Source organism: Zingiber officinale, chromosome 1A (genome assembly GCF_018446385.1).
Source record: "Zingiber officinale cultivar Zhangliang chromosome 1A, Zo_v1.1, whole genome shotgun sequence".
NCBI lineage: Eukaryota > Viridiplantae > Streptophyta > Magnoliopsida > Zingiberales > Zingiberaceae > Zingiber > Zingiber officinale.
The window spans coordinates 150,395,627-150,420,321 of record NC_055987.1 but is presented as its reverse complement, the minus strand read 5'-3'; the positions used below and the strand labels follow the sequence as shown (position 1 = coordinate 150,420,321).

The following is a 24,695-nucleotide window of genomic DNA, read 5'->3' as shown; positions in this document are numbered from 1 at the left end:
TTCCCTCAATGGGGAGCGTGTCCTCACTGGATCTCTCCTTCAGTTGCTTACCTCCACTTACCAACTATAATCGCTTAACTTACCTTTGACCCACAAGGTATTCCCGTCAGTTGTCAGGTCCGCAAATCCAATCAGAATTCGACCGGTTGTCAGGTCCCGCGGACCCAACCGGACTTCCCGCCAGATATCAAGTCTCGCATACCTATCTGGACTTCGCATCAACTATTGAGTCCCGCGAACCTAGCTGGATTTCAGCTTGGTATCAGATCCTTCAGACCAATTAACTCCTGCACACTTGGTAAAAAGGTTAGATAAACACCACATCTAACTTTAACCTATTGTCATACATCAAAATCAGATTATTAGTGCAACCTGCACTAACACCACCGGTCTCGAATCGAAGTATCTTCACTGGTCTCGGACCAGAACATCTCTATCGGTATGTCCTCTTCAGAGCTTAGCCTCCCCCATTCATGGTCAAGCTATCTCTATTGATCTTGGACCAAAGTATTGCCACTGGTCTCGAACCAGAGTATCTCACAAACTCCATGCCCTTTGATCTCTCAGGATCCACTCCCACTTGGCCGCCCGCATGGCATTCTCTCGGTCACTTGATCTTAGCACCATTTGGTCACCTGCTCAATATACTCTCAGTCGGCCGCTTGACATTCATCTGATCGTTCACTTGGCATTCGACCAATCGCCTGCTTGACATCCGCTCTGCACTACTTTTGCTACTCACTTGGCATCGCTATCACTGTTGGATTGACACAACTTCCATTGTGCATTCGACATTATTTTTTGTCATTTGCTTGACACCATTTTTCGTTCTTGCACGGTACCACTACTATCGCGATCGCGCACTTGGTATTATACAATAGGCCCAACGATTTGACTCTGTGGTCATGAGTGATTTAGCCTTTGCAATAGGCTATCTAATCAGTCGGACTAGTGCCTCCTTCAACTAGACTTGAAAGAGAAACTTGTGATGCAGATGTATTTTGGGGCCTAAGGGAATTAGGGAGATAAGAGATGTCATCTTGGTCGATTTCCAGTTAGGGCTTTTAGAGGGGATGAAGGGCTTTAAGAGAGGGGGTCTTTTTCTATTTTCCTTTTAACGCCGACACCAACAGATAATGTCGACGCAACCCTCGTCACTCCACAGGCACGTTGCCGCTCTTTGACCTTCGCCATTGATCATGCACTTCGTCGCAAGGGGCTCTCTTTCTTCGAGCTCACACGCCGTCTCCCCCCTCCTCTCTCTCTCTCTTCTCTCTCTCTCTCTCTACTTAAAGTCGCTTCCAGCCAACGCCGTTGTAGCCTCTGGCCAACGCCGCTGCTGCCTCTGGCCATCGCCGCCTTGCAACCGTTGCTTTGGGCCAGGTTGCAGCCATTCACGCTGCACCTCCCCGCCTCTCACGCGCATCGCCTCCCCTCACACCAGTAGCCTCGTCGCCTCCGACCAACATCGTTGTCACCGCCGGCATGAACAACCACAACCAGCTCGTACCATCGCTCTCCTCTTTTCTAGTGTCGCCTCCTCTCACACACATTGGCAACCCATATACGCCACAGTCAACCGTCGCCTTCACGCTATAACTGGTCGTTGCACTATCGCCTCAGTCGGACGTCGCCTCTGTTTCTATATTCGTCACCGGCCACTACTGCCCCTGTGCCTCTCCTCGCCCTCACGATCATTACTGTTGTTCTCAGCATTGATTCAACGGTTGTCACTATTGTTTTCAGCCTTCGCGCCGCCGTCGATGTGTTCTGGCCTTCGAGCCAATATTGTATTCTTGTCTACATGCCGCTGTCACATGCCAGCCAGCGAACCACTATTATGGTCCGCCCTATGAGCCATTGTTATACTTCGGCTCTCGGCTCCCCAGATCCAGCTCCTCATCCGGCTCACATTCATCTACTCTTCCGGGTCACAACGACTCGATCAACGTTACGATCAACTCACTGGTCTATCATAGGAAGCACCCTTGGGTCATGGTATGTTCCCCATACTTATTTTTTATGCATTTCATTACTCTACTATTTATCTTGTTCCTTAATTTATCTTGTCCTTACATATTTTTGAGACCTGTCTCCAGTATCGGAGTGCCAGAGATCGAGGTAACTCAATCGCTTTTTGTAGATAGTGTTGATCGGAGGCCTTATAAAGACTTGATCAACCCAAATGACAACTCATCCCCCTTTCTCCTTATGAGTTATGACAATTTGATTAACATTCCCACCATATTATTTCAATCATTCTATTTTTCCAATTTTTAGACCGGATCAATAGGGATTGATTTTTTAATTCTTCCTATCATCTTAGTAAGATTGAACTTCTCTCTATAGTCGGTATAGGATTAGTGGGATAGAGTTTTTCTCCCATGTGAATGCTAGATTGCTCTTCTTATTCTCCTCACGAATTAAAGAATAATATAACTTGATTTATATTGTGTACTTTCATACTTTAAATTTCAATTGTTATCTGCACAAATATAATAAAAGAACAAATATTAATTTTTATTTCAATTAATTAGATAATTGATCAATTTTTAAAAAATGTAAGAGATTATCTTCAACCACTAAAAAGAACAATCTCTAATGTCAAATTTTGTTTCAAATCATAAAAAATATAAGGAATATAAAAAAAAAAAATACTAAGTTAAATACTATGGTTAATAAAAATCTATAAAAACCGGCCTGACATATGTAAAATATAAAATTTTCATTAAAAAAATATAAAGAATCTAAAATTAGTCATTTTTTTATTTGTGTAAAAAAAAGCGAAAAAACAAGAAATTACTAATGAGAAAAGGGCACGAGAACACAAAGAAGCGGGAGAAGTTGGGAAGGAAACACTGCTACTAGGGTACACTATTTTTTTTTTTTAATATTTCATCACAGATTTGGAAATAACCTGTCAAAGTCTCAATGTCTGATTTAAAAGGGAGACTATTAATACTAGCGACCTCTACTCCTCCTTCAGCTCAGCAAATCCAGCCCACATGGTGTAGACCCCCAAACTCGATAGTTCGTTATATTAGGAAGCATGTTCTTATATTTTTTTCCGTATTGATCTGGAACGGATTGATGAGGATATTAGGGATGAATGTATTCATCTTTTGCTACTAGAAAACATGTTCTTATAAATAGAAAAAAAATAATAACCTAGTTAGTCCCATTCATTATCTCACGAAATGTTTCTACCGATCACTAGGGTAAATCGGAAAGTGCTTACGACGGACGATCAAAAAGCCCAATTCATTTGGTTGCGTGTTCCATTTTGAAAAAAAATTCCTACAAATTCATCATAGCTGAGGATCAAACAGTGGATACCTAAGTGACAACCTGAATAGGACCGTAAACGAGCTGAGTTGAGCTAAGCCGAATTTTAGGGTGCCCAAGCTTGTTTGATAAGCTAACCGAACCGAGCCGAGTCGAGCTTAAAATGAACTAAGTTTTTGAAATGATTGTTCAAATTTGGCTTGGTTTATTTTTTATGAGTTTGAACTTGTTTGAAGATTGACTTGAGTTTAGTTCGAACTTAGTTCGTTTAGATATTATCAAGCTCTCAATTCAAACTTATTTGATTTTTTTTATTGATTATTGAACTTGATAATTTAAACTTATTTGTTTATTTTATTATATTATTTATTTAGCATATTAAAAAGAGTTTTATTAATGAATATTGTTCACGAACATTATTTACGAACGTTGTTCACGAACGTTAACAAGCTAAACACATATGTGTTCAATCTTGTTTGTTTAATTTAATGAACAATTCAAAGTTGTTTGTTTAATTAATCTTGTATATATTGAATGAACATAAATAAACTCTTACTAAGCAGAACATTAAGCTTGTTCACAAACAATTGATTCATTTACAGTCCTAAATCTGAATACCCTATCGCTACACTATAACCCCGGAGCGCATAAATACGACAACATGATGATGGTAAAAAGGGGCTAATACTACTCTTCATTTTTCATTTCATCTCTTCTCAATCCAGCACTGATTTAATCTTCGGAAGCGTCAGTTGACGCAGAGGCATATGAACCGTTCGGATGAAAGGAAAATCTATCGATTCGAATCCACGGGAAAGATGCGGTCGAGCATCACCAGTATCAAGTTGCACTTGGCTCACAAAAAGTGTCACAAGCAGTTCATGATCGCAAAGCAATTTCAAACTGCTCTTGGAACTTGGAAGCTTACCAACTTCACCAGTCTGCAAGTTGGCATGAATACAGAGGAGCACTTGGCCTGAAAGTTATAATTTGACCAGATTCAAAGTTAAAAACAAGATTTCGTAGCTCACATGTCTCTCGTTTATTGTGCAGAATATAGCGATGGATTGGATGAGAGCAAGTAGAAGGAAGAGTTTTCTCCTACGTTTACTCTCCTCCACGTTTTTGTCCATGGGCATATTCATCTACCCTTCAATCGTTTTTTGGGGCATGCAGTGAGAGGTCAGTTGAAAATAGACTGAACCGATCGATTCAACCAGTCAAATTAGATTGAGAATCAAAGGGTTATTCGATTCACTCGTCTAGTCATTTTCAATTAATTTGGTTAGGTTCAACAGCCCTGCTGAATGTACTGTTTCCAATGCCAAATTGAGGAGTCCATAAACAGTGCTTCCTTGCTTTTAGGATCGATTCCAGTTCTTCCAACTTTTTCTGTTGATCGTCTCGAATTGGATGATTCCGGACCTCCGATGCAATAATAATAAGCATTTGAGTTGAGAAAGAGGAAGATCGCCGCAATTGATCGATGCGATTAATTGGATTAAATTCTATCAGGTTTCAGGATTTTGTTTTATGTTTTATAGTATTTTTATGATATATATTGTCTTGGTTTTCTCCATTTGATCCCGCTTTTCGATCTCATCTAGTGAAGCATTCTCCATTTTGATCTGTCAGAAAAAAAAAGAAACAGAACATGAATCGATCGACTACGCAATCCTAATGTTCTCACGGGTTCAAATCAATGAAAAGTACGTAATTTATCGAGATCTCTGACGGAGAAATCGAATCGCAGATGGATCAGGATCCTGGCGCCAACGATGATCCGGCCACATGCAGCAGCAGCAGCGCCAAGGGCCCGCAGTGCTCGGTGATCTCGACGTACAGGGCCAAGATCGGCGGCGCGCTCCGTGCCGTGACGGTGGTGTGGAGCAAGAACATGATGCACCACTCGCTTTCGGTGTCGATCGACGGCGGCCTCGGCGCGGCGACGTGCAAGGTGGAGCTGAAGCCGTGGCCCTTCTGGAGCAAGAAGGGATCCAAGTCCTTCGACGTCGACGGAAGCCACGTCGACGTGTCGTGGAACTTCCGGCTGGCCAAGTTCGGCGATGGTCCGGAGCCCTACGAAGGATATTTCGTCGCCGTTGTCTCCGGCGACGAGGTGGTGCTGTTGCTTGGCGACAGGAAGAAAAAGGCTTACAAGAAAACCAGGTCGCCGATATAATTTCCCTTTGAACTTAATTTTGCCATGTGTTTTTTTGGAAATTTGCGATGGAAGCTTGAATTGCGTTGTATATAATCCAAGGTCGCGGCCGTCGTTGGAGGAGGCGACGCCGGTGTCGAAGAAGGAGACGGTCTTGGGAAAGCGGAGCTTCGCTGCTCGGGCAACGTTCGACAGCCAGCGGAGCAAGGAGCACGACATCGTGGTGGAGCACTCCATCTCCGACCAGACCAAGGACCGCGACGGCACCGAGCTGTGGATCACCGTCGACGGCGCCGTCCGCTTACACGTCGCCAACCTCCAGTGGAAGTTCCGGGGCAACGAGGTCGTGTGGATCGACCAGATCCCGGTCCAGGTGATCTGGGACGCCCACGACTGGCTTTTCAAGTCCCACGCCCTCACCCACGCCCTCTTCTTGTTCAAGCCAGGCCTGCCGGAGCCCGTCGCCGAGCCGCCGGAGGACGGAGAACCCGAAGACGCCGCTACCTCGGTTAGCAACAACGATGTTAGTGCTGCTCGTGGATCTTCTTCGGAGTTTTGCTTCTTCCTCCACGCTTGGAAGATGGATTGATTAATTGGGTTAATAATTAATTAATTAATTAATTAACTAACTAATTAATTACATTGAGGACGTAGCTCTGTTCCACCGAAAATGTTTGTAGCATTGGACTTGTTCGAGTAGCGTGATGAACATTTATTACGTAGCTCAACTTTTCCATTCTCGATCTGTTAATTTGTTTTCGATGGGATGATCTGAATTCCGTTTTTAGTTCCATTTAATTAATTTGCATCTAATGAAGATGTTTAAATCTATATAACCAATATTATCAGAACGAATTTAATAGGAAAAACAGTTTTAACTTCTTCAATAATTATTTCACCAGATGAGATCGCGGGTAGTTAGTTGACAGGTTAAAAAAAGAAAAAATAATATGTAAATAAATTAATAATTCCTAAATTTAGCAAATAATAAATAATATGTAAACTTAACGCGAACCCGGACTCAGGTGAAAGGATCCGGTCCGATTCCACTGAATGGGAGCAAAAAAGTTACAAACCCTAATCAAGGCCCCAGGGGACGTGGCCGTTGCTCGAGTCGTATGTGCCATTCTCCTCTCCACCTCCGTTGCAGTCTCCAATTATCTGAAGGAGGCCGCATTAAGGAATCGGTCGCCCTGCGGCGATGGCGTTGGCGGCGGCGGCAGCATTGAAGGAGGCCACAAAGAGTTTGGCGGAGGGGTGGCGGATCATCCCGCGGCCGATCCTCGAGACAATACTCAACAACTACGCTCACCACCACCGCGTTCATCAGCCCGTCATCTTCCACGGTCCACGCGGCGTCGGAAAAACCTCCCTATTACTCCACCGTCGGTTCTTCTAGCCTTTTCCTTCTTCTCCCCTTGTGCCCTTCTGCTCTCTCGTCTTCCTTGCTGTTATAGATTTTGTCTCGCTTTGGCAGGTCTCCTCCCGGAATGGAATAAAGGCGCCCACGTTACGGCCTATGTCGACTTTGCTGGTGAACCCTTCGCCACCCGCCCTTGGGCCTCTTTCTCGACCGCCTTGGAGCTTCCATCCCTGGGAGCAATTCGTGGACGCCTGGAGAGCGAACTCGAGGCCCTAGTCGACCAAGGTGTGCGCCGCGGCAGCATTGGCAGCCGGGATGTCTTTGACGCGTTAAACAAGTGGCACGGCCTCCACACCGCTCTCAAACGCATCATAGGACCCAATCTCCTCTCCAAGCGTGATGAGACGGCTTCTGTTTCTGCCCTCTGGTCTAAGGCTATGTTCACTTTCTCTTCCCGGATTGGAAGTGAAGAGATAAATGCGAATCTGGCCACTGAGGAGAAAGCAATTTCAGCAGGTGGTACGAGAAAGTACTCCATGGGGGAGGTAGCACACATGAGAGAGACAGCGGTATCAATAAAACTTGCGAAGGAGGTTATCAAAATGCATCAAGAATGGAGGAGGGAGGCCGTTAGGGATCTAAACCGCAAAGGAGGGTTCTCGAGGTCTCTGGCTAATTCATCTACTGATTGGCCCTCACTCTTGCTCGATATCCTCTCCAGTGCAGCAGAAATTGACTTCTTCCAGGTAAAAAGGAGATAAATTCTTCTTAGTTTTTCGATTCAAAAGATATATTGATTAATATTTTAGATTAGTATAAGTTGTTCCTCTTCCTCTCTTCGGCCGCTTTGTCTGCCTCTTGTATATTTTCCTTCGGGCAGAAATCAAAATGGCACTTTTTTATTTATTTATTTGGGTGTCATATCTATTTTTTCTATCAAACTAATCTTTTTAAACTTACCTAAACTGTTGTAACCTTGATCGGCTGCCCAATCGACCTAATATGCATGCCTAAGCAAATTTACAGTTTTAATCAGAACTGCCACATGAGTTATAAATTAAGAATATGAGTAAATTATTAAACAAAAATGTTAACTTTTTAAAAGAGGTAATAGAGTGAAAAGTTATATAAATTCTGTCATAAGTCTTTAAAAATTATTTCATGAGTTATAAACCTTTAAAAATATCAAAATATAAATTTTAAAAAATTATCACAAAATGTAAATTTTTAAAAAGATAATAGAAAGCAAAGTGATATGAATTCTACCATAAATTTTTAAAAGATGCTATTTATAAATAATTAAAAATCAAAATATTTAATGTTTTAAAAAAATTATAAATTATAAAAAAATATCTATTTTAAAAAAATTATAAATTTTAAAAATAAAACAGAATGTAAAATTGTTTTAAAAGTAATAGACATTAAAGTGATACGCATTCTATGACTTAAAAAACAAATTATCTTTCTTAAAAAGAAATGAAATGTAAATAATTTCTTTCTTGAATCTGACCTGATAGATACACTATAGAAGGTTAGTTAGTGAATTTCACATAATCTTACAGAGTGTCAAACAGGTCAACAATTATGGTCATTTTCTCTTTAAATCTTAAATTTCAATAGATGCATTTCTAGGAGTTCATTAGAGTGCACTTATGCTCTCAAAATAACCAAATGACGCAAAAAGTCTATGTAACATATTCAGCTATAATTGCTATATGCTCATTTTGTTTTTAATTTGTGAGTTTGAATAAATAGATGTACAATAGTTGGTCATCTGAATTTATCCATGCTTTCTTAATGACCAAAAGACTTTAAAATGGCCATATAGCATTGCCAAAACTGATAATTGGCTAATTTGAGTTTTCCCATGAATTTGAACAAATATATGCACTATATGAGACCATTGAAGTTCGCCTATGCTTTTAAATTGATTGAACAATTAAAAATTTGTTATGCGATAATTTTTGCCAAAATGGGCACATATTATTTTTTCTTAAGTTTTGAATATGAATAGATGGATGTACTATGCCATAATATTGGAGTCTGCATATGCCTTCATAGTAACCAAGAGACTTAAAAATGATTATGTTGTGATTTTGATCAAGTATTAAAATTTGCTTGGAAAAATTCTGTTATTTTCAAATTCCTCTTTTTCCTCTGTGCCTTCTCTTCCTTCCCCCTGTATTTTCCTGATTATGTTGCTTACAAAATCTTTCATAAAATTTTGAAGGCTATCAATTAATAAGATTGAAGGTGAGCCTTGGCGCAACGGTAAAGTTGTTGCTTTGTGACTTAAAGGTCACAAGTTCGAATCTTGAAAACAACCTCTTGTAAAAAGTAGGGTAAGACTGCGTACAATGGATCCTTTCCCGGGACCCCGCATGGTGGAAGCTTTGTGCACCGGACTGCCTTTTTTTTTTATCAATTAATAAGATTGATATCAGAACTAGTTATGCCATTTCTTCTTTTTTGTCTTCTCTGATTACCTTTTTCTATTTATTGAATAGCCAAATTGCATCTTTTGTTTGTTTTATTTCATTACCACGTGCACATTTTGGTGAAAAATACTATTTTACAACAGAATGTGATGTCAAATTATTTCTTGTTGTTTATTTATTTATTTATTTTTTTTGCAGCCAAAACTAGTTATAAACAACGTAGATGTTCTGCGAAAGGCAATCTTAACAGATGATTCAACAGTTTCTGCTACAATGTATCATGATAGTTTCATTTGGCGGTTGATAGCCCTAGGTGTGAATGAAAGATGCTTACCTGTCGTTCTTGTAACATCAGATAGGTAAGACTGATACTATTCAGTCAAGTACTCTTTCTTATGCTCGAGTGTTAACTAGGTTTTCTTTTGTTAAAATTTCTTACGATGGATAAATAAATATCAATAGCTGGTGCAGCTAGTGGAATTATATGTGACAGTTGCAGCATAATTTATCTTTTATCTATATCAGAAAAATTTCTATGCTCCATGAAAATATGTCTACCTTAATACCTTCACTTACAATGGTGGAAGACATTTCAAAATACTTAATGGCATGATGTAATTGGAAAGACAAATTGGGCAAGAAATCAACTGTCCGTTGTTTGTCAGTTTCGATAAACTATCCCAACTGTACATTTTGTTGAACTCAATGTTATATGTTGAGTTGGTGTAGCAGTCATCATTGATTTGTATTAACCCCAATTACCTGTGACAATAGTTTAACAATGATATGCTGGTAACCTGAATTTGATCTTAGCATGTGTTTTTATCCTTTGATTTGGATGGTAGAATATTATCGTATATCTATCTCTTATTCAAGTTATGTATTTTGATTGTGATTTATGCTTTAATATGGATGGTAGAATATTATCATACATCCGTCTCTCATACAAGTTATGTATTTTTACTGTGACCTGCATATATTGCTAAATCTATCTAGTAAAAAAATCCATTCTATCTTTGAGGCTTAAGTGGATTTGTTTTGTTTCTCTATTATTCCTTAAAAAAAAGGAAGAAAAGGAAAAGCCTTCAAGTCCTATGTAACTGCATTCATATTGCCTGTAGGGAATATAAAAAAACTTGCATACCTAAAAAAAGCAGTGTTAGACTTGCAGCCAAATGTGATCAATGCGGTGTTACTTGAGCTAATACTTAATCTCTTTGGTTCAAGCTGACCAGTCAACTGTATTCTGGCAATGCTGTGAGGAAGCTATCACACAATTTTGTTTTACCATTATATAAGTACATTTCTTCACATAATTGTTGTAGATGGCTTTGTTATTTTTGAGTTGACCACTTTTAGGAAGATGTTAGTCTATTTTTTTTTATCAGAAGAAGAATTTTAGTTAGTGTTGGTTTGATAACTTGAGGATATTTTGCTTTCTTTCTTAAATTTGGAAGTGTACTTAACTGTCTCTATTTTCTTTTAGTTACTATTCATACCGGGCCTTTATTGACTTCGGATTTCCTAACATTTTTATCTCACGCGAGGTATGCTACCTATGCTTTTTGTTGAACCTTGGCATTTCTGACCTTCTTTTGGCAAGTGATTAATTTATTATACTCTAAACAATGCTTGGTAGACTTTTGGGTGGACGCCTCAAGAAGCTAAGCTGCATATGGTTTCTGATTTCTTCAAAGAGTCCGAGGTAGTATTGCTATCTCGATCATTCTGAAACGTTTTCCCTTTGGCTTCTATTTCTACATTGATATTTTACCTCCAACTATTTCATGTAATATACTGAATATATCTTTTATGAAGTGATAGTGGAAAGTGATTGACGAAGTACTTGGTTCAAATCCACGACAACTTTACGAACTTTATGTGCTCAAACAAAGTGGTTATTACCCAGAGTATGTAACTAGTCAACAACCTTTCTTCTAGCTGAATAAGCCTTCATTTTCCTTTATCCTAATTTCATGTTTTATTATCAGAGTATGCTTATGAACTAGTTTTGAGTAAAAGGATCTTAAGGGAACATGCAAAAGTTTTAGAGAACTTTCTCTCACAATCCTTCTATTCAGCACTTTGCTGACAGTGCCAACTTTGGTTTCATTGCAACATTCTAATGATAAATTGTTCGATAGTTGTTTCCTTTAGCCTTTGATGTGTTAGAACAATGGAGATTGTTGTTGTAAATCTTGATGTGAAGGTGTACCAGTCTATTCCCCCAACATCTGGAGCACCAACTGTAATGTTGAAAGATATATTGCTGAGTTTAACATGTCTTTTTATGTGGTTGGCAAGGTTATTTAAGTTAAGATTGACTTACTGTTTACACCATTTTTATAATTTTTGGAATATTTCACTTGCTTGGTGAATTGTTTTCTATTAGTCATGTTTACACAGGACTTATCAGTACCTTTTTTTAGGGCATATCAGGGTGACAAAAGTAATTTTGAGGATATTGTGGATGCTTACTTATCGTATCTACAAGTAAGTTCTCATTTTATTGTCTAGTCAAATAAATAACTCCATTCAAGCTATTTGTTGCTTTATCAAAAATTAGTTTAACATTTTTAATTATTATTTTTTACTCTTGACCATGGTAACTGAATAAGCACTGAAAACACCATCAATTAATCTTTGACTAGTGCATATCTTGTTTATGGATTTTCTGGTTCAATCCTGTTTCTTTGAGGTTTGTGGTTTACTGTACTATAGTGCAATATATAAGTTGCAAATTTACAACTTGTTTCTATTAATAAAACAACTATTGCAATGATAGTGAAATTAACTAGAGTTCAGTTCCTATTCTAGTGGATATTTTCATCTTAAACATTTCCCTTTTTTATTTATTTTGTGCTAAACTTGAATTTATTTCTCAATTGACAGTGATCTCTCATGTGCTATTATACTGTTGAGCTTGCCATGTAACCTTTGTCAATCAGCAGTATGTCATGGCATTTGTAGCTCCCCCAAAAAACATTTTTTTTTAAACTTTTGGTTAAAATGCTTAGCGTCATTATTCAACTGCTATTATAATGTTTTTATCTATTAAGATGCAAAAAGGTGCAATTTCTTTTTGTACATTAATATATACTCAAACACATTCATGATTTGGTTAGATAATAATAAGTTTTCTTTACGTGATAAAAGTATTAAATCTTAGCTATTTTCCTTTTACTATTACACAGTCTTGTTGTAGATTATTTTCCATAGTTTCTGGTCTGCTATGGCAGGTTACTGTGGTGAACCCAGCCATGGAATCAGCTTTACTCATTGTCCAAAAGTTTGCTTTTGATGCATATAATGGTAAAGTTTCTGAAGATCGATTGCATTTTGGTGCACCTTGGAGGCATCCACCTCGCACTAATGACTCTGTTTCATCTATCATGTGGGCAAAGATTCAACTCATAGATTTTGTCCAATCATTTTTGATCACTGAATTCGGTGTAAGAAGTCTTCCCATTTTGTTTTTTTCCCAGTGCTTAAGTTTGTTTTTTATATTTTAGGACATTGTAGTATCGAATGCTTAAGGCTAGATCACTCAGTATTTCTGAAAATGTTTGCTTACTATACTATTTATATATTCTTCTTTGTCTGTTACTTTGTAGGATCCAAAAGTATGTTTTTTGAATTAAGTAATAAACCAATTTCTGTCGATGTTGGATGGAACATTACCTGTTACTGATTTTAATCAGTAAGAGAAAAGGATTTTTCCTTTTTCTGTGTATTATATTGTTTTCTTCTTCTTGTGAATCATTATTTTCCTACTTCTATTGCTTTACTAACTTTTTCCTAGAATTGCATGTAGAATACTTGGGACTTATTCTGATGCTATATCCTTCTGAGAAGAACTTGTAGCCCAATTCTTTATTTCTTCCACATTCGTGATCAACTAATTGATTTGAGAGACTGATAAATTTTTATTTTCTTGACTGATATTCACTATAGTTATGACTAGAAGATATTGTCGGCCCATCTGAAGGTGGGTTTTGGGAGAAGATCAAATATATCAACTCCTTAGAGATAGGGAGTATCAATATCACCGATAAGGTGAATGTTGATCAATAGTGTTTGAAGGATGATATGCTGGCTCATCATGCGGCGTTCTTTGAATTTTAGATGTTAAATGAATATTTGCAAGTACCAAAAGACTGCACTGAAGTGGCTTTACATAAGTGTATTTTTATGGATTCTGAATGTTATGGTAGTCTTGATTGAGTTTTCATTGTGTGGAATATTGTTTGGATGTGGTCTAGGATAACATTCCGGACCAGTTATGGAGTTTAATATTCATGTATTTTTTTCATCTCTTATCTTGAGTAGGTTAATTATCTAGCTGACCAGAGCCTTGAAATACTGGACGATCCTTCACTTCTTGCCATGTTGGAGGTACACAAAGAAATGAAAATTTGAATTTACACTCATCAGCACGCTCGAATCCTAGCTGAACAAACATTTCATATCATATTACTTTTGCCATACTGGCTAGGTGGGATTGTTATATACACAGAGAGATCCATCTTTTGTTCGGCCAATTACTCGTGGTATCCAGAGATGCCTAGTGAGATGGTAAGCTGTTTAAATTTGGTATCCATGGAATATCAGTCATTAAACATTCTCTTACCTTTCATTTTGCTGATGGTTAGGCTTGTTCAACAAAAGCTGCAAATGGACTTTCGGGAGCGTCTGGAATACTTATGGCAACGTATAATCCGAGGTCGAAGTTACCGCCATTTGATGAAGGAAAGTGGCTATAAAAGATGAGAGAGGTATGTAACAGACTTACTGGCATAGCTTTTCTGAACTTCAATATTTCAGCTTCTACTTGATCTACAGGTTCTCTCTCTATGAAATATGAATGTAATGATACCAGCTGCCCCACTCTCCAATTCTGGAAGCATTCTTTTTCTCAGCTTGTCATTAGTTTTCCACCAGTTATTTTTCAGATTACTGGATGGTTTGACATGTTCTCTAATGGATTAGCTGAAACTTTCCAAGCTGATATGTAAGTTTCGTTCTCTATTATCAGTTATTTAAGATCCGTGTGATCTTGCCTCTACGTATATTTATTTTGAACTTATTACCATTGGTACAGAAGTAATAGGTTGCTCATCATCGCTTAATATCTAGAAAGACAAACAACTTTCATTATGCTCTAGTATGATACTCTCTCTTTGGCGATGGAATTCGGCATTTGTTTGATACTGCAGTGCGAATAAGGAGTGTTTCATTGAGGGATATGTTCTGACATTAATAGCTTAAATGCTGCAGACTGTTTGTTTCTCCGATTTGTTTTTCACCCCTCCATTTATATAGAATTGCTACACTTGGTTGGCTATGTGGCCCTATCAAAATCACGTTATAGTGAGTATTATATCGATACCATGCTTCTCGTTCAAGCTGAAACATCATAAATATAAAAGTGTTTTTTTTTTGTTGTTGTTACATTCCGATTCATATTGGGATATTTTTGTGCAGATTGTTTGATGTATTTATCTCAATGAAAAATGTACGATGGACTTCGAACGATGCAGTTCTTTCTACCGAGCAGATTGAAACCTCAAAACTCAGGCATTTGAAAATAAGCTATTACAATCCACTCCTTTGTTCAAATTATTTACATTGTTAATTTTTTTTGTAACATTATTATTATTTTTTATCAGCGATTTTGATACAGTGAAAATGGATGATTATAGCCTGTATTATTTGTGGGAGTTATTTTATAGCTTCTGGATTACTTAAGGTGTGTCCACCTCCTCTTCCACCTCACTCAATTCAACTGGAAAGACAAAGGGTTGATTTTTCTTTTTTTTTCAAAATGTGTACTTAATTTCAAGTGCTGGTTTTTAAAATTCAAAACTAGTGTTAATTTTCCAAAAATAAAACCACATTCTGATTTCTCTGGCTTCAAAGATACAGTGGTGTTTGTTTTTAAGATACAACACTATAGTGGTAATTTTAGAATTTGATATTGGTTTTTAAAATATAATGTCAAAGTAATATTGTTATCGATTTTTCAAGTATAATATCAAAGTAATGTTAATTTTTGAAATATGCTGATTTTTATAATACAATGCTGAAAATATAGGGATAATTTTAAAAATTCAACAACTTTAATTATAGTCTTTTGTGGATTGCCGAACAAAATATAATAAAATAAAAGGTGCAGTTCATGACAAATATCTCGGACAGCAAAATGGAATCACTGATCGTAGAAGGCATTTTCACATCTACAGAAGCTCAGATGCCCTTACATAAAAATGTACAAACTACAGAATTCTTACTGCTACCAGAATATCTTACAATAACGAATATTATATGTTTACGAAGCTAACAGAATAATTTATCAAGAACGAGACTTTCTCAAACAAAGCAGTTCAGCTTCTAACCTCGCCAATAGTTACTCTCCAGTAGTTTATCATAACCTAACATGATCGCCAGTAACTCGTACGATATGTGATTTTTTTTTTAAAAGGAAATCTCTTCATGGTGTAGCAGGAAGTTGGTCAGTAGCAGGCACATGGGAGGCTGCATCCTCTTTGGCTATGGCAACATAATTCGCCGGAGCTACTGCCCTATTGCTGTCTCTCTTTCCGTCCCGGCTCATGGATCTAGCACCATTGCCGCCACTCTGGTGTGCATTGAGAGATAACCTTCGACTAGGAGTCCCATTTGATGCGCCTCCATTCGTACGGGGACCGACCACCTTCTTTGAACCGAGAGGGCGTGCCGGACTAGGCCTTGAGCCAAAGACAGATTCTTGTTCGGTGGTATGTTGCTCAATGATGCGTTTCTGATCCTGAAATTTATGAGAACAAAAAGAGAATCAGGCGGCATGAACTGTAACTAGTCAGGGATCAAGATTAGCATTATGAAAATAAAAAACAATAAGTATACTTTCTGTCTTCGTTTTTCTTCTTCTCTTTCCTGTCTTAGCATGGTATATTCCTCTAGCATAGCAAGGAGCGGAACACTGTCATACATGAATAGCATGCCACGATCCTCCTCCCAAGCATGAGTCTTAGCAACCAGAGTATCAACAAGAGCTGCAGCAACAGAGAATTTAATTATTATACATGGAAAGAGAGACTTTAAAATGCTTTATCACTTTATCAGTCCAATGCAAAGTTAGCTGTGGTGTAGATAATTCAGAATCATTAGCGCCACTCAGCAAACAGAACAATCTAAAAAAAAAAACCATAAATTAGCATTCAAAATGGCATACATGCTAACATAAACTTTTAGGCTCAGGGTTGAACAGTTTCAAATTGATCCTCGTGTTAATATGACAAGTTAGCCTTCTGATAATTAACACCTTTTCTCCTAGTTTCTCTGTATCCAGACGGCAAAAGGACTAATTTGGATTCCATTTGAAGGGAAGAAAAAATCCCTTAACTTGGTTATAATACACATTTTGTAATCAAAAGTTACCCATCAACTACACTCACACAATTATAGAATTTACTAGCTTGTTTCAAGGCAAGTCGCCAAGTCATGAGAATCGTCAGATAAGGCACATAAACGTAAAAAATAATCAACAAGTCACAAGCAGTCACTGTAAAGTGTCCAAGTACCAAGTGTATGTTAAATATGTGAAAGGGAGCCAAAAAAGAAAATCATCATAATTACTCAAAAAAACAACCTATTTCACCAGGTGGATCGGATACATTCCTTACCTCATGGCTACATGCCATTATTTTACCTAAAATTAAATTTATCAAGGTTGTGCAAATCATACCTGGAATCTTGTTAACCAATATGCGAGCTTTTTCTGCACGTTTGAGATTTAAATGTGCACCTCTACTTGAGTTATATCTGTTGTCATCCTGAATGGAAATTTTGTACGATAGAGATGAAATTCTGTTAATGTCAAGCATTTTTCCAAGGGAATGAATAGTGCATGACAAACTTACATACTCCATGGACAAATTGAAGTTCACCGACTAGCGTGTATAATGAAATGCATAAAGCAGTATATGTAAAATTTACAACTCATGTTGATTGCAACTGCTTTCTTACAAAAAGTTCTTGTAAAAAAGGGCAGTAATGTCATTCTAAAGCTCAATATGGTAGAACAAATTCCAACAGACAAGTTAAAAAGAAGAAACCATGACATATATTATCATTCGAGCAGGTAGGAATCAGCTTAAAAAGCCAAGCATCTGCACCATGTATGTACAAGTAAAGACACATTTCAGCTCAACTGAGAAGTGAAGGATTAAAGACACGTTTCAACACAAGTAAAGGTATTGGTTTCAGTCTCATGCTGGAACACTTTTCAGTTCTTTACCTGAGAGGTGAAGGATTAAATACCACGATGATGCATTTATCTCTTCAGATCTATCTTTTATGATTTAGGCTACTCTAACACCACTTTTGACACGCCAGAGAACTCACAGATAGGATTAACTAAAATAGTTCAGTTGCTTAAATACACCATCTCAAAGTGAATTGATTAATTGAAAACAGAGCTAAAATGTAATACCAAAAATCATTCCACCATAAAGCCACAATGGAATCTTCATCTCCATGTCTCTCTCTCTCTCTCTCACACACACACACACACAAAAGAAAAGGGAACAAAATCTGTATAACCTTAGTCGATCTAAAGCCTAATTTAAGAGAATTCAGGCCTATATGATATAAAAAGCAATAAGAAAACAAAATGGTGGGATAAGACATTGACACTGTACAAAAGCTCTCACAGTCCCCCTAAAAACCCATCCTTGGAAATCAAAAGCTCTTCTATATAAGAAAATCCTCCTCTACATTTTTTTTAGTCTCTAATAGTGCCTCAGCATACCTCCAAAGTTGTATCATATCTCTAGTATGCTTCTTTGGGTGAAAAGAAATCATCACTTACTCACTGTCAAAATAGAACAAATCTGTTAAAAAAGGTTACTGATTGATGAGGTTGTTAAGCTCACCAGACTGAGAAAGAATCACACAACAAATCTCCACCTTAGCCAGATCCAATTGTTGCTCCATCTAATACTTCAAGATGTTACTCCAGGGTGAACTTAATATTCTCGGCCTTATCAACCATTGCACACTACAAGTCATCCTACTTCATTGCTCCATTGAATATTTCAAGAAGATACTACAAAGTGAACAATGTAATCATCTCAGCTTTATCCACCATGTGATAACATTTAATCCATATTGCGAACTCCACCTGCACTGAGCTTATGTGCATTTATTATCCTACATATGGCTTTATTTTGGTCACAAATAGAGATCCTCTAGATACCTCTACTCTGTATAGTAGTAGATCTTCGCTTTTATTCATATAATATCCGGAGGATGTATTATCCACCAGAGCTCAATACATCTATTGTATGTTTCATCGTCCTTTCACCACAAATCCATCCTCATTATCATCAAGTTATGTTTGTCCCAACTATTTGCAATTTGAGTGCATGAATCTTATTTCTCTGTTGTACCTTTTTTATCCAATATTACGTAAACATCTTCATCCTCCACAGTTTGTACACTGCCTAAGCCTTGACTTCCCCCCTAAGACAAACCCTTATTAAGTAACTACATGGTTAGCACTTGAAGCATTGAACACCCTCTGTTGTGCCTTTTTTACCCAATGTTATATAGCCATCATCTCATCCTCCACGGTTTGTACGCTGCCTAGGCCTTGATTTTTTGATCCAAGGTAGACCCTTATTAAGGAGCTACATGGCTAACACTTGAAGCATTGAACACCTTCTGGTGATTTAAGTTGAGACCTATATATGTTTATTGAGATCCTAGCTCTAGTGACTAGCCTTCTTACTTATGCATGTAATTAATGCACTTCCATTGGTATCTCAAATACTATTATTTTTTGTTTTAGTAACATATGCTATCTTCATTTTTCAACTCATGCAGAATTGTCTTGATTCTCATGCCAACCAGGAGGTTTTCCATAGAAGTACTAAACAAATAAGGCAATCAATTGATCAAAATTTGTGCCAAACTATTATCTGATGTATCATCACCAATCTTGATCCACTGGTCGTTCCTCTCATAATCTAAAAACTTTGTTTGAGACCTGAGCCTAACTTTACTTCATAACAGTGCTCAAGTTGACTAGTTGGAATGGAGCTTCAAGAAACTAAATTTTGACAAATCAACCTAATTAAGAGAAGAACATACACATGGGGGAGGTTTCATTAACGTATAAAATGAGTTTACAGATCGTATAAACTTAAGTAGATTTAGTACTGAAACTAATTGGGTAGAGCAAGGCAATAAAGTCATTACCCGATTGTAGTCTTCAAGCCAACTTTCTTCCTCACAAGCTGACATCCATTTTTCAACTTTATCCAATATTTCTTTCCTACTCATGGCTTCCTCCTTAGCTTTCAGTATCTGACTATCCATTTCTGCAAGTAATTCTGATGGTTCAACATTTCCAGAGTCAATTAGTGCCAATATTTTCTCTCTGGCAGATGCAGGATCAATGTCTATGTGAGCCCGAGCATAAATGTCTTCTAATTCAGTTTGTTTCTTGAAAGCTATTTCCTTCATCTTGCTTGCCTTTAATTGATCTAATCTTTCAACTTCTACTTCAGCCTACATGAACAGAAGAAAATATTTATGCAAACACACAATAAAGACTAATGTATAGCATTTCCCAAAACCAAAAATAGAAGTTCCAGTAATGTGAGAACTGCATCATTATTATCTAACCTGTTCAATCAAATCCAGGGCCAGCGCTCCAGGAACAGTAACCTCATCTACTGTTGCAGAAATGTTACAAGTAATATGGCTAAACAACTCACGTTCCTCCATTGGTGTATCCATCAAATTCCAAAGATCAGTGAGCTGAGCAGCTAGATCTTGAAGCTGAAAAGGCATTAAAAGTATGTGTCAATGAAAGATCAATAATCACAGAAAACAAAGATTTAGTGGGAATTTACAAAATATTTAAGTGAAGGCAGCTAATGTTCTGTAAAAATATAAATAAGAGCTGTTGAGATCATAATTGGCCTCTTATATTCCATCATTGATCAAATAGGATTTTTTTTTGGATCACTCGGAAGAAATTTCAATCAACTTAACAAATTTCGTATAGCAAATTCCTAGACAATTAAGAGAAGTTATAGTGATAATGTCTCAAAGGTAGTAAATTAGTCTGTTCAACTGGCAGTGAATAATTTGAAGTATGGAATCTGCTTTGCACTAATTGTCCAGGTAGCATATTGGCACAGAGAGAACTTATATAAACGAAAAAGGAAGCAGTTATAGCAGCTGTTGATGTAAATCTTAATTGCATGATTCAAAATTCTTTACCATGCTGGTTGGCATGGTGAAATTTATTCCTCTGCCCACCAACACACATGAAAAAGAGAAAATTCAAGAAGCGAAAAAGTGAGGGTGGAAGCATGAGGCAGGGTCCAAGTGGGAGGCTAAGGCGAGAATGAAAGCAGGATATGAATGGCATGAAGGTTCGCTGATAGATTTCAATGAGTAAGCCGCTGCCGTAACTGCATTCTCCTCCCACTGGATTTCAAGGAGGCAAATTGCAACCTCCTCTTCATCCTATCTGTCTTCTTCTAGGTTCCATTTCTCCTTCTCCTAAACGGAGTCACCCACTTCAAGGGTAGGCATGCAAACACAGCACAAAAAACATTTTTCGTCTGGAACATTACATTAAACTGCCCTCAAAAGTATCCAATTAATAGAAACTTCACATCAAGTTTATAAAATGTAATATGAACTGCAACTTAATTATTTACTCTTAAGATAGTCAGTGTGGATCAGCATTTCAAATTGTCGTCATGGGAGTTGCTCTCATGAGTGATCCACATTCCACATGCAAACAATTATAATGTAACAATTGCAGATTAAGAATATATATGTCTACAGAATATAATCCATAATCTCAACTCCATAGTATAAAAAAGAATTGCATATTTCAAATTTCATTGAGCACTGAAGTGGAAGCATGTCGTGCCTAAATCTTTTTTGCCTAAGAATGAAGTTAATAAATATTGCTGCATGAACAAAAGACCAGTGAACTGTATCTTATCATATTCTGAGAACTTTGATTAAGAACTGAAGACCATTATAGCTGAAGAACCATACAACATGATACTTTGATCTAGGAATTACCTTCTGTAGTCTCATTTTTTTATCTTCTTTAAGTGCTACAATCATTGTAGAGAGCTTGGACAATGTATCATTGCTGATGCTTTTTGATTGTACACTAACAGAGTCATTCAAACTAGGATGAACTTCTGTTATAGTACTGAAAAAATCCAACCCCAAAACTGCACAGAGATCATGCACTGTGCTAACGAAGTCAAGAACCTTGTGCAACCTATCACCCTGATATTTATCAAGATGTTATTGGAAATACTATACATTGAAGTTTAACAACATAGTGACTGTATTAAGAACCTTTTCTTTCTGAAGTTCTTGAAGTTGTGATTGGTACTCTCCTAACTTCTTCAATGATAGATCTTCCTTGTCAACTATTGGTGTTTCAATTTGCTGCCCAATTTTCAAAGTTCCAGCAATTTCTTCACGAATTTTCTCAATTTGCAATTGCACATCAGCAAATTCTCTTATCCTTTCCTCTTTTTGTATGCACAGCTCCTCCAGAAGTGGTGCAACAGATGCTAGTTGCTCCTTGATTGTGCCAGAGGACTTATCAGGCTGAACCACGATAAGCATCATCAAAAAATGAATTAGGCGAGTATAAAAAATTTTGATATCATGCTTTATTGCTTTACTTGTTGAAGAAATAACTTGATTATAATTGTGCAACATCTATGAAATTAATCACCAAAGCAGAAAGATACATAAAAAACAACTTACTAAAATTTTCCTGCCATTTAACAATCAGCTTCGAAGTTATACCAAAAGAAATTCCAAGTCACTAGTATAATTACGTCTTTGTACTAGATAGGAAGTGCCCTAAGCCAAATTAGCAAGAATCTGATTTAGTCCTAAAACAGATACAACTTTCTAAAGTTTGTTTGTTGGACAAGCATAAGAGAGACAAATGAAAGGCTGAAAAGAACAGGCAACTTGTTATGTTTGGCGAGTATAATGCTATTAGTTTATTGGTTTGGCTAAAACAAGGATGTATGGCGACACGAGATTTACTTTGTCGAGTTAGGTATGCAAATTATCAAAAAGTTTGAGCTTGAATTCATGCTCCAGCTTGATTTAACATCAAGAAGCTCCCTTCTTTATTCAGACTGCAGCCATGAGTCAAGTAGTAACAAAAATGGATGCTCTTCAATATGATCCTGATTAGAGTAAAAATACTTCATTACATGCCATATTCGATTGACCCTCTAAAGGCACTCATTCCATTTTCCTAAAATCATACAAATAGATACAAAATCTAATATAATTCAAGCACTAGAGTTGGACTTCTCCGTAACACCAAAAATTGCAGGAACCTGATCCGCATACACCTCATCTGTATCATGTTTGACGAACAACAGATAATTAACAAGTAACTAACCTTTTAATTTTTTGTACTCTCAGATTGCAGTAAGTTTCAGCTAGATGTTATGTATGTAGGCTAGGTCTTAATCCATGTACAACTCTTATCCTATAAACTTAATTGAATAACACTTACTGAATATTAACACACTTTTTTCTCATTATATAAGGATACTACCACCAAATTCTTTCCTATTAGATATTGTCTATTGCATTGTCATTAAGATGTCGCTGCAATCATCAGTTAAATACATCTGTATAAATCGATGAGCAAAGAAACATAGTTATCCAAGGAGCTCTCAGCAAGCATGATGCTCTATGCAGTTCCTTGGCAGTGGAAACCAGTGATATAAAATTAACTTACTATGCCAGCAAAAGCCTTTTCTCCAAGTGCAGAAAGAACGCTGGAAAGCTCAGCTCTAGAATCAGCTAAGGACTGAAGAAGAAGGGCCCTTGTCTTTGAAGCCTGCTCAACTTTCCTCTTATAAACATCCAAGCATTCCTGTTCCAACTGAAGCAGCATCTTATCGCGTTCCTCGTCGCTCTCACCAACCTCATCCCATATTAACTGAAACAGAAAAACAGTGATTCAGTTGACTTCATAGGACACAAAGCCAGCTAAAAAACAGTATATAACTGAACAACCTGCAATTGTTGAAGCAAAGATCCACATGTGGTTTCACCTAATAAAGGATTTTGAGTATCTGTGACAGCCATTTACAGCTCAAATAGAACTGCACCGGAAATAACAGAATGATGCTTATTATGACTTTAACCCTTTAATAAGACAGAGGCCAGAATGAGAGTGAAAATATATTGATACCTTACTGATCAGGCAGACAGTTTTCTTGGTGCGAATGCACCAGGTTATGGTGGTTCTCTACAGATAAAGCTTGAATCAACAAAATCAGTTTATTGTTGCAGATTGCTACTGACAAAACGAAAACAAAGATACAAACATAAATGCATTATGGCTTAGAACGCTGGGCCAATTGGCAATGAAGACTTGCTACAAAGTCAATGCAGCTAGATTCTAGCATAATCACAACATAGTTCCCTTAGGTATCCCAGTTCTTGATACATAACTAGATCAAATGAAGATAAATTAACTGAATAGTGTAGTGCTCCAGAATCAAGGACAAAACCATTACTGAATCAAGCTAGTGCGCCAGTTCAAGGTAGCCAAATGTTACTACTCAAAAGTAAAAAAATATAAAATATAAAAAATAAAAAGTAAAGGCACGAGAACACAGCAAATAAGTAAAACCAACTCCTTCGACCACAACAAACTTAGCGCACTCGTATATAAGCAAAGAACCACCTATTGTCGAGTAAAAAATCACTTCATTTTGGTACTAATACAGGTCCTTACAAAAGCAAGTACCAAAACGTAAGTCAAACAGCAGATCTAGAAGGAAAACATCAAATCAAGAACTCTACACCCCTATCCATGCAAACCAGGAGATCGCCTCCAAGAACCGGCCATTCTGCGCCTTATCAAACTCCAACCAGCGAATCAAGAACAAAAACGACCGTCTTCAACCAATGCACGAAGCAAAATCTAGAAAACAACCCGGCAAAAGGAAAAAAAAAACAACAATTCGCTTAAAAGACCGTTCTTTTACAAAGAAGTCGCGGAAGACCGAGCCGTCGGAAGTCTCCGAACCCATCCCCAGCAAATGCAGCCAGATGGATGCAGGAAAAGTGACGAGGGGACGGCACCCCTCGCGGGCTCACGAGAAAGCGAGGCGCTCCAGCTAATATCAAGGAGAGGGGGGAATGAGGAGGGCCAGGAAGAGAGCGCTCACCGCGGGGCTCCTCGGATCGGGGAGACGGAGGGGTCGAAGCTGTAGATCTAAGGCGGAGCGAGGCAGCGAGCCTCCGTCGCTGGCGTGCTTTTCCTCTTCTCGCCCCGTGCAGCTTGCTCCCTACTTCAGTCCTGCTAAGTGCTTGTCTGTGTCCAGTAACTTGTTTCTTCGCTGGCTTT

General features: G+C 37.7%; 3 protein-coding genes across 4 annotated transcripts; 2 read left to right on the top strand and 1 right to left on the bottom strand.

The window, feature by feature from the left end:
• Positions 1-4,608: 4,608 nt before the first annotated feature.
• Positions 4,609-6,037, top strand: LOC122011098. Its single transcript, XM_042567532.1, has 2 exons — positions 4,609-5,454; positions 5,549-6,037. The coding sequence occupies exons 1-2, from the start codon at positions 5,039-5,041 to the stop codon at positions 6,033-6,035; spliced, it is 903 nt and encodes a 300-aa protein (XP_042423466.1). The 5' UTR covers positions 4,609-5,038; the 3' UTR covers positions 6,036-6,037.
• Positions 6,038-6,520: 483 nt separating this feature from the next.
• On the top strand, positions 6,521-14,984 carry LOC122037957. 2 transcript variants are annotated; one of them, XM_042597455.1, is made up of 14 exons: positions 6,521-6,831; positions 6,924-7,555; positions 9,446-9,606; positions 10,734-10,794; positions 10,887-10,952; positions 11,072-11,157; positions 11,677-11,740; positions 12,487-12,699; positions 13,577-13,642; positions 13,743-13,822; positions 13,900-14,022; positions 14,090-14,258; positions 14,349-14,617; positions 14,732-14,984. In XM_042597455.1, the coding sequence occupies exons 1-11, from the start codon at positions 6,648-6,650 to the stop codon at positions 14,015-14,017; spliced, it is 1,731 nt and encodes a 576-aa protein (XP_042453389.1). In that variant the 5' UTR covers positions 6,521-6,647; the 3' UTR covers positions 14,018-14,022; positions 14,090-14,258; positions 14,349-14,617; positions 14,732-14,984. The 2 variants fall into 2 exon arrangements, with proteins under 2 accessions (XP_042453389.1, XP_042453388.1); XM_042597454.1 differs by lacking the exon at positions 14,349-14,617.
• Positions 14,985-15,482: 498 nt separating this feature from the next.
• Positions 15,483-24,695, bottom strand: LOC122037956 (65-kDa microtubule-associated protein 1-like). The gene is made up of 11 exons (XM_042597453.1): positions 24,517-24,695; positions 23,532-23,636; positions 23,354-23,442; positions 23,073-23,276; positions 21,650-21,907; positions 21,362-21,577; positions 19,937-20,092; positions 19,508-19,819; positions 16,992-17,079; positions 16,151-16,299; positions 15,483-16,052 (listed from the first exon to the last, which is right to left on the bottom strand). Exons 3-11 carry the CDS (start codon positions 23,423-23,425, stop codon positions 15,738-15,740), a joined length of 1,770 nt encoding a protein of 589 aa, XP_042453387.1. The 5' UTR covers positions 23,426-23,442; positions 23,532-23,636; positions 24,517-24,695; the 3' UTR covers positions 15,483-15,737.

What these genes read in the sequence shown, in the direction of transcription:
- LOC122011098 (XM_042567532.1), top strand. Translation starts at nt 5,039, where the DNA reads ATGGATCAGGATCCTGGCGCCAACGATGATCCGGCCACATGCAGCAGC. An exon ending in AAGGCTTACAAGAAAACCAG is followed by an intron (nt 5,455 to 5,548) that starts GTCGCCGATATA and finishes ATATAATCCAAG; the next exon opens with GTCGCGGCCGTCGTTGGAGG.
- LOC122037956 (XM_042597453.1), bottom strand. Translation starts at nt 23,425, where the DNA reads ATGGCTGTCACAGATACTCAAAATCCTTTATTAGGTGAAACCACATGT. An exon ending in AAAAAATGAGACTACAGAAG is followed by an intron (nt 20,093 to 21,361) that starts GTAATTCCTAGA and finishes ATGCCTTTTCAG; the next exon opens with CTTCAAGATCTAGCTGCTCA. An exon ending in ATTGGTTAACAAGATTCCAG is followed by an intron (nt 16,300 to 16,991) that starts GTATGATTTGCA and finishes CTGTTGCTGCAG; the next exon opens with CTCTTGTTGATACTCTGGTT.
- LOC122037957 (XM_042597454.1), top strand. Translation starts at nt 6,648, where the DNA reads ATGGCGTTGGCGGCGGCGGCAGCATTGAAGGAGGCCACAAAGAGTTTG. An exon ending in CAAAGTGGTTATTACCCAGA is followed by an intron (nt 11,158 to 11,676) that starts GTATGTAACTAG and finishes ACCTTTTTTTAG; the next exon opens with GGCATATCAGGGTGACAAAA. An exon ending in TTTTGATCACTGAATTCGGT is followed by an intron (nt 12,700 to 13,576) that starts GTAAGAAGTCTT and finishes TATCTTGAGTAG; the next exon opens with GTTAATTATCTAGCTGACCA.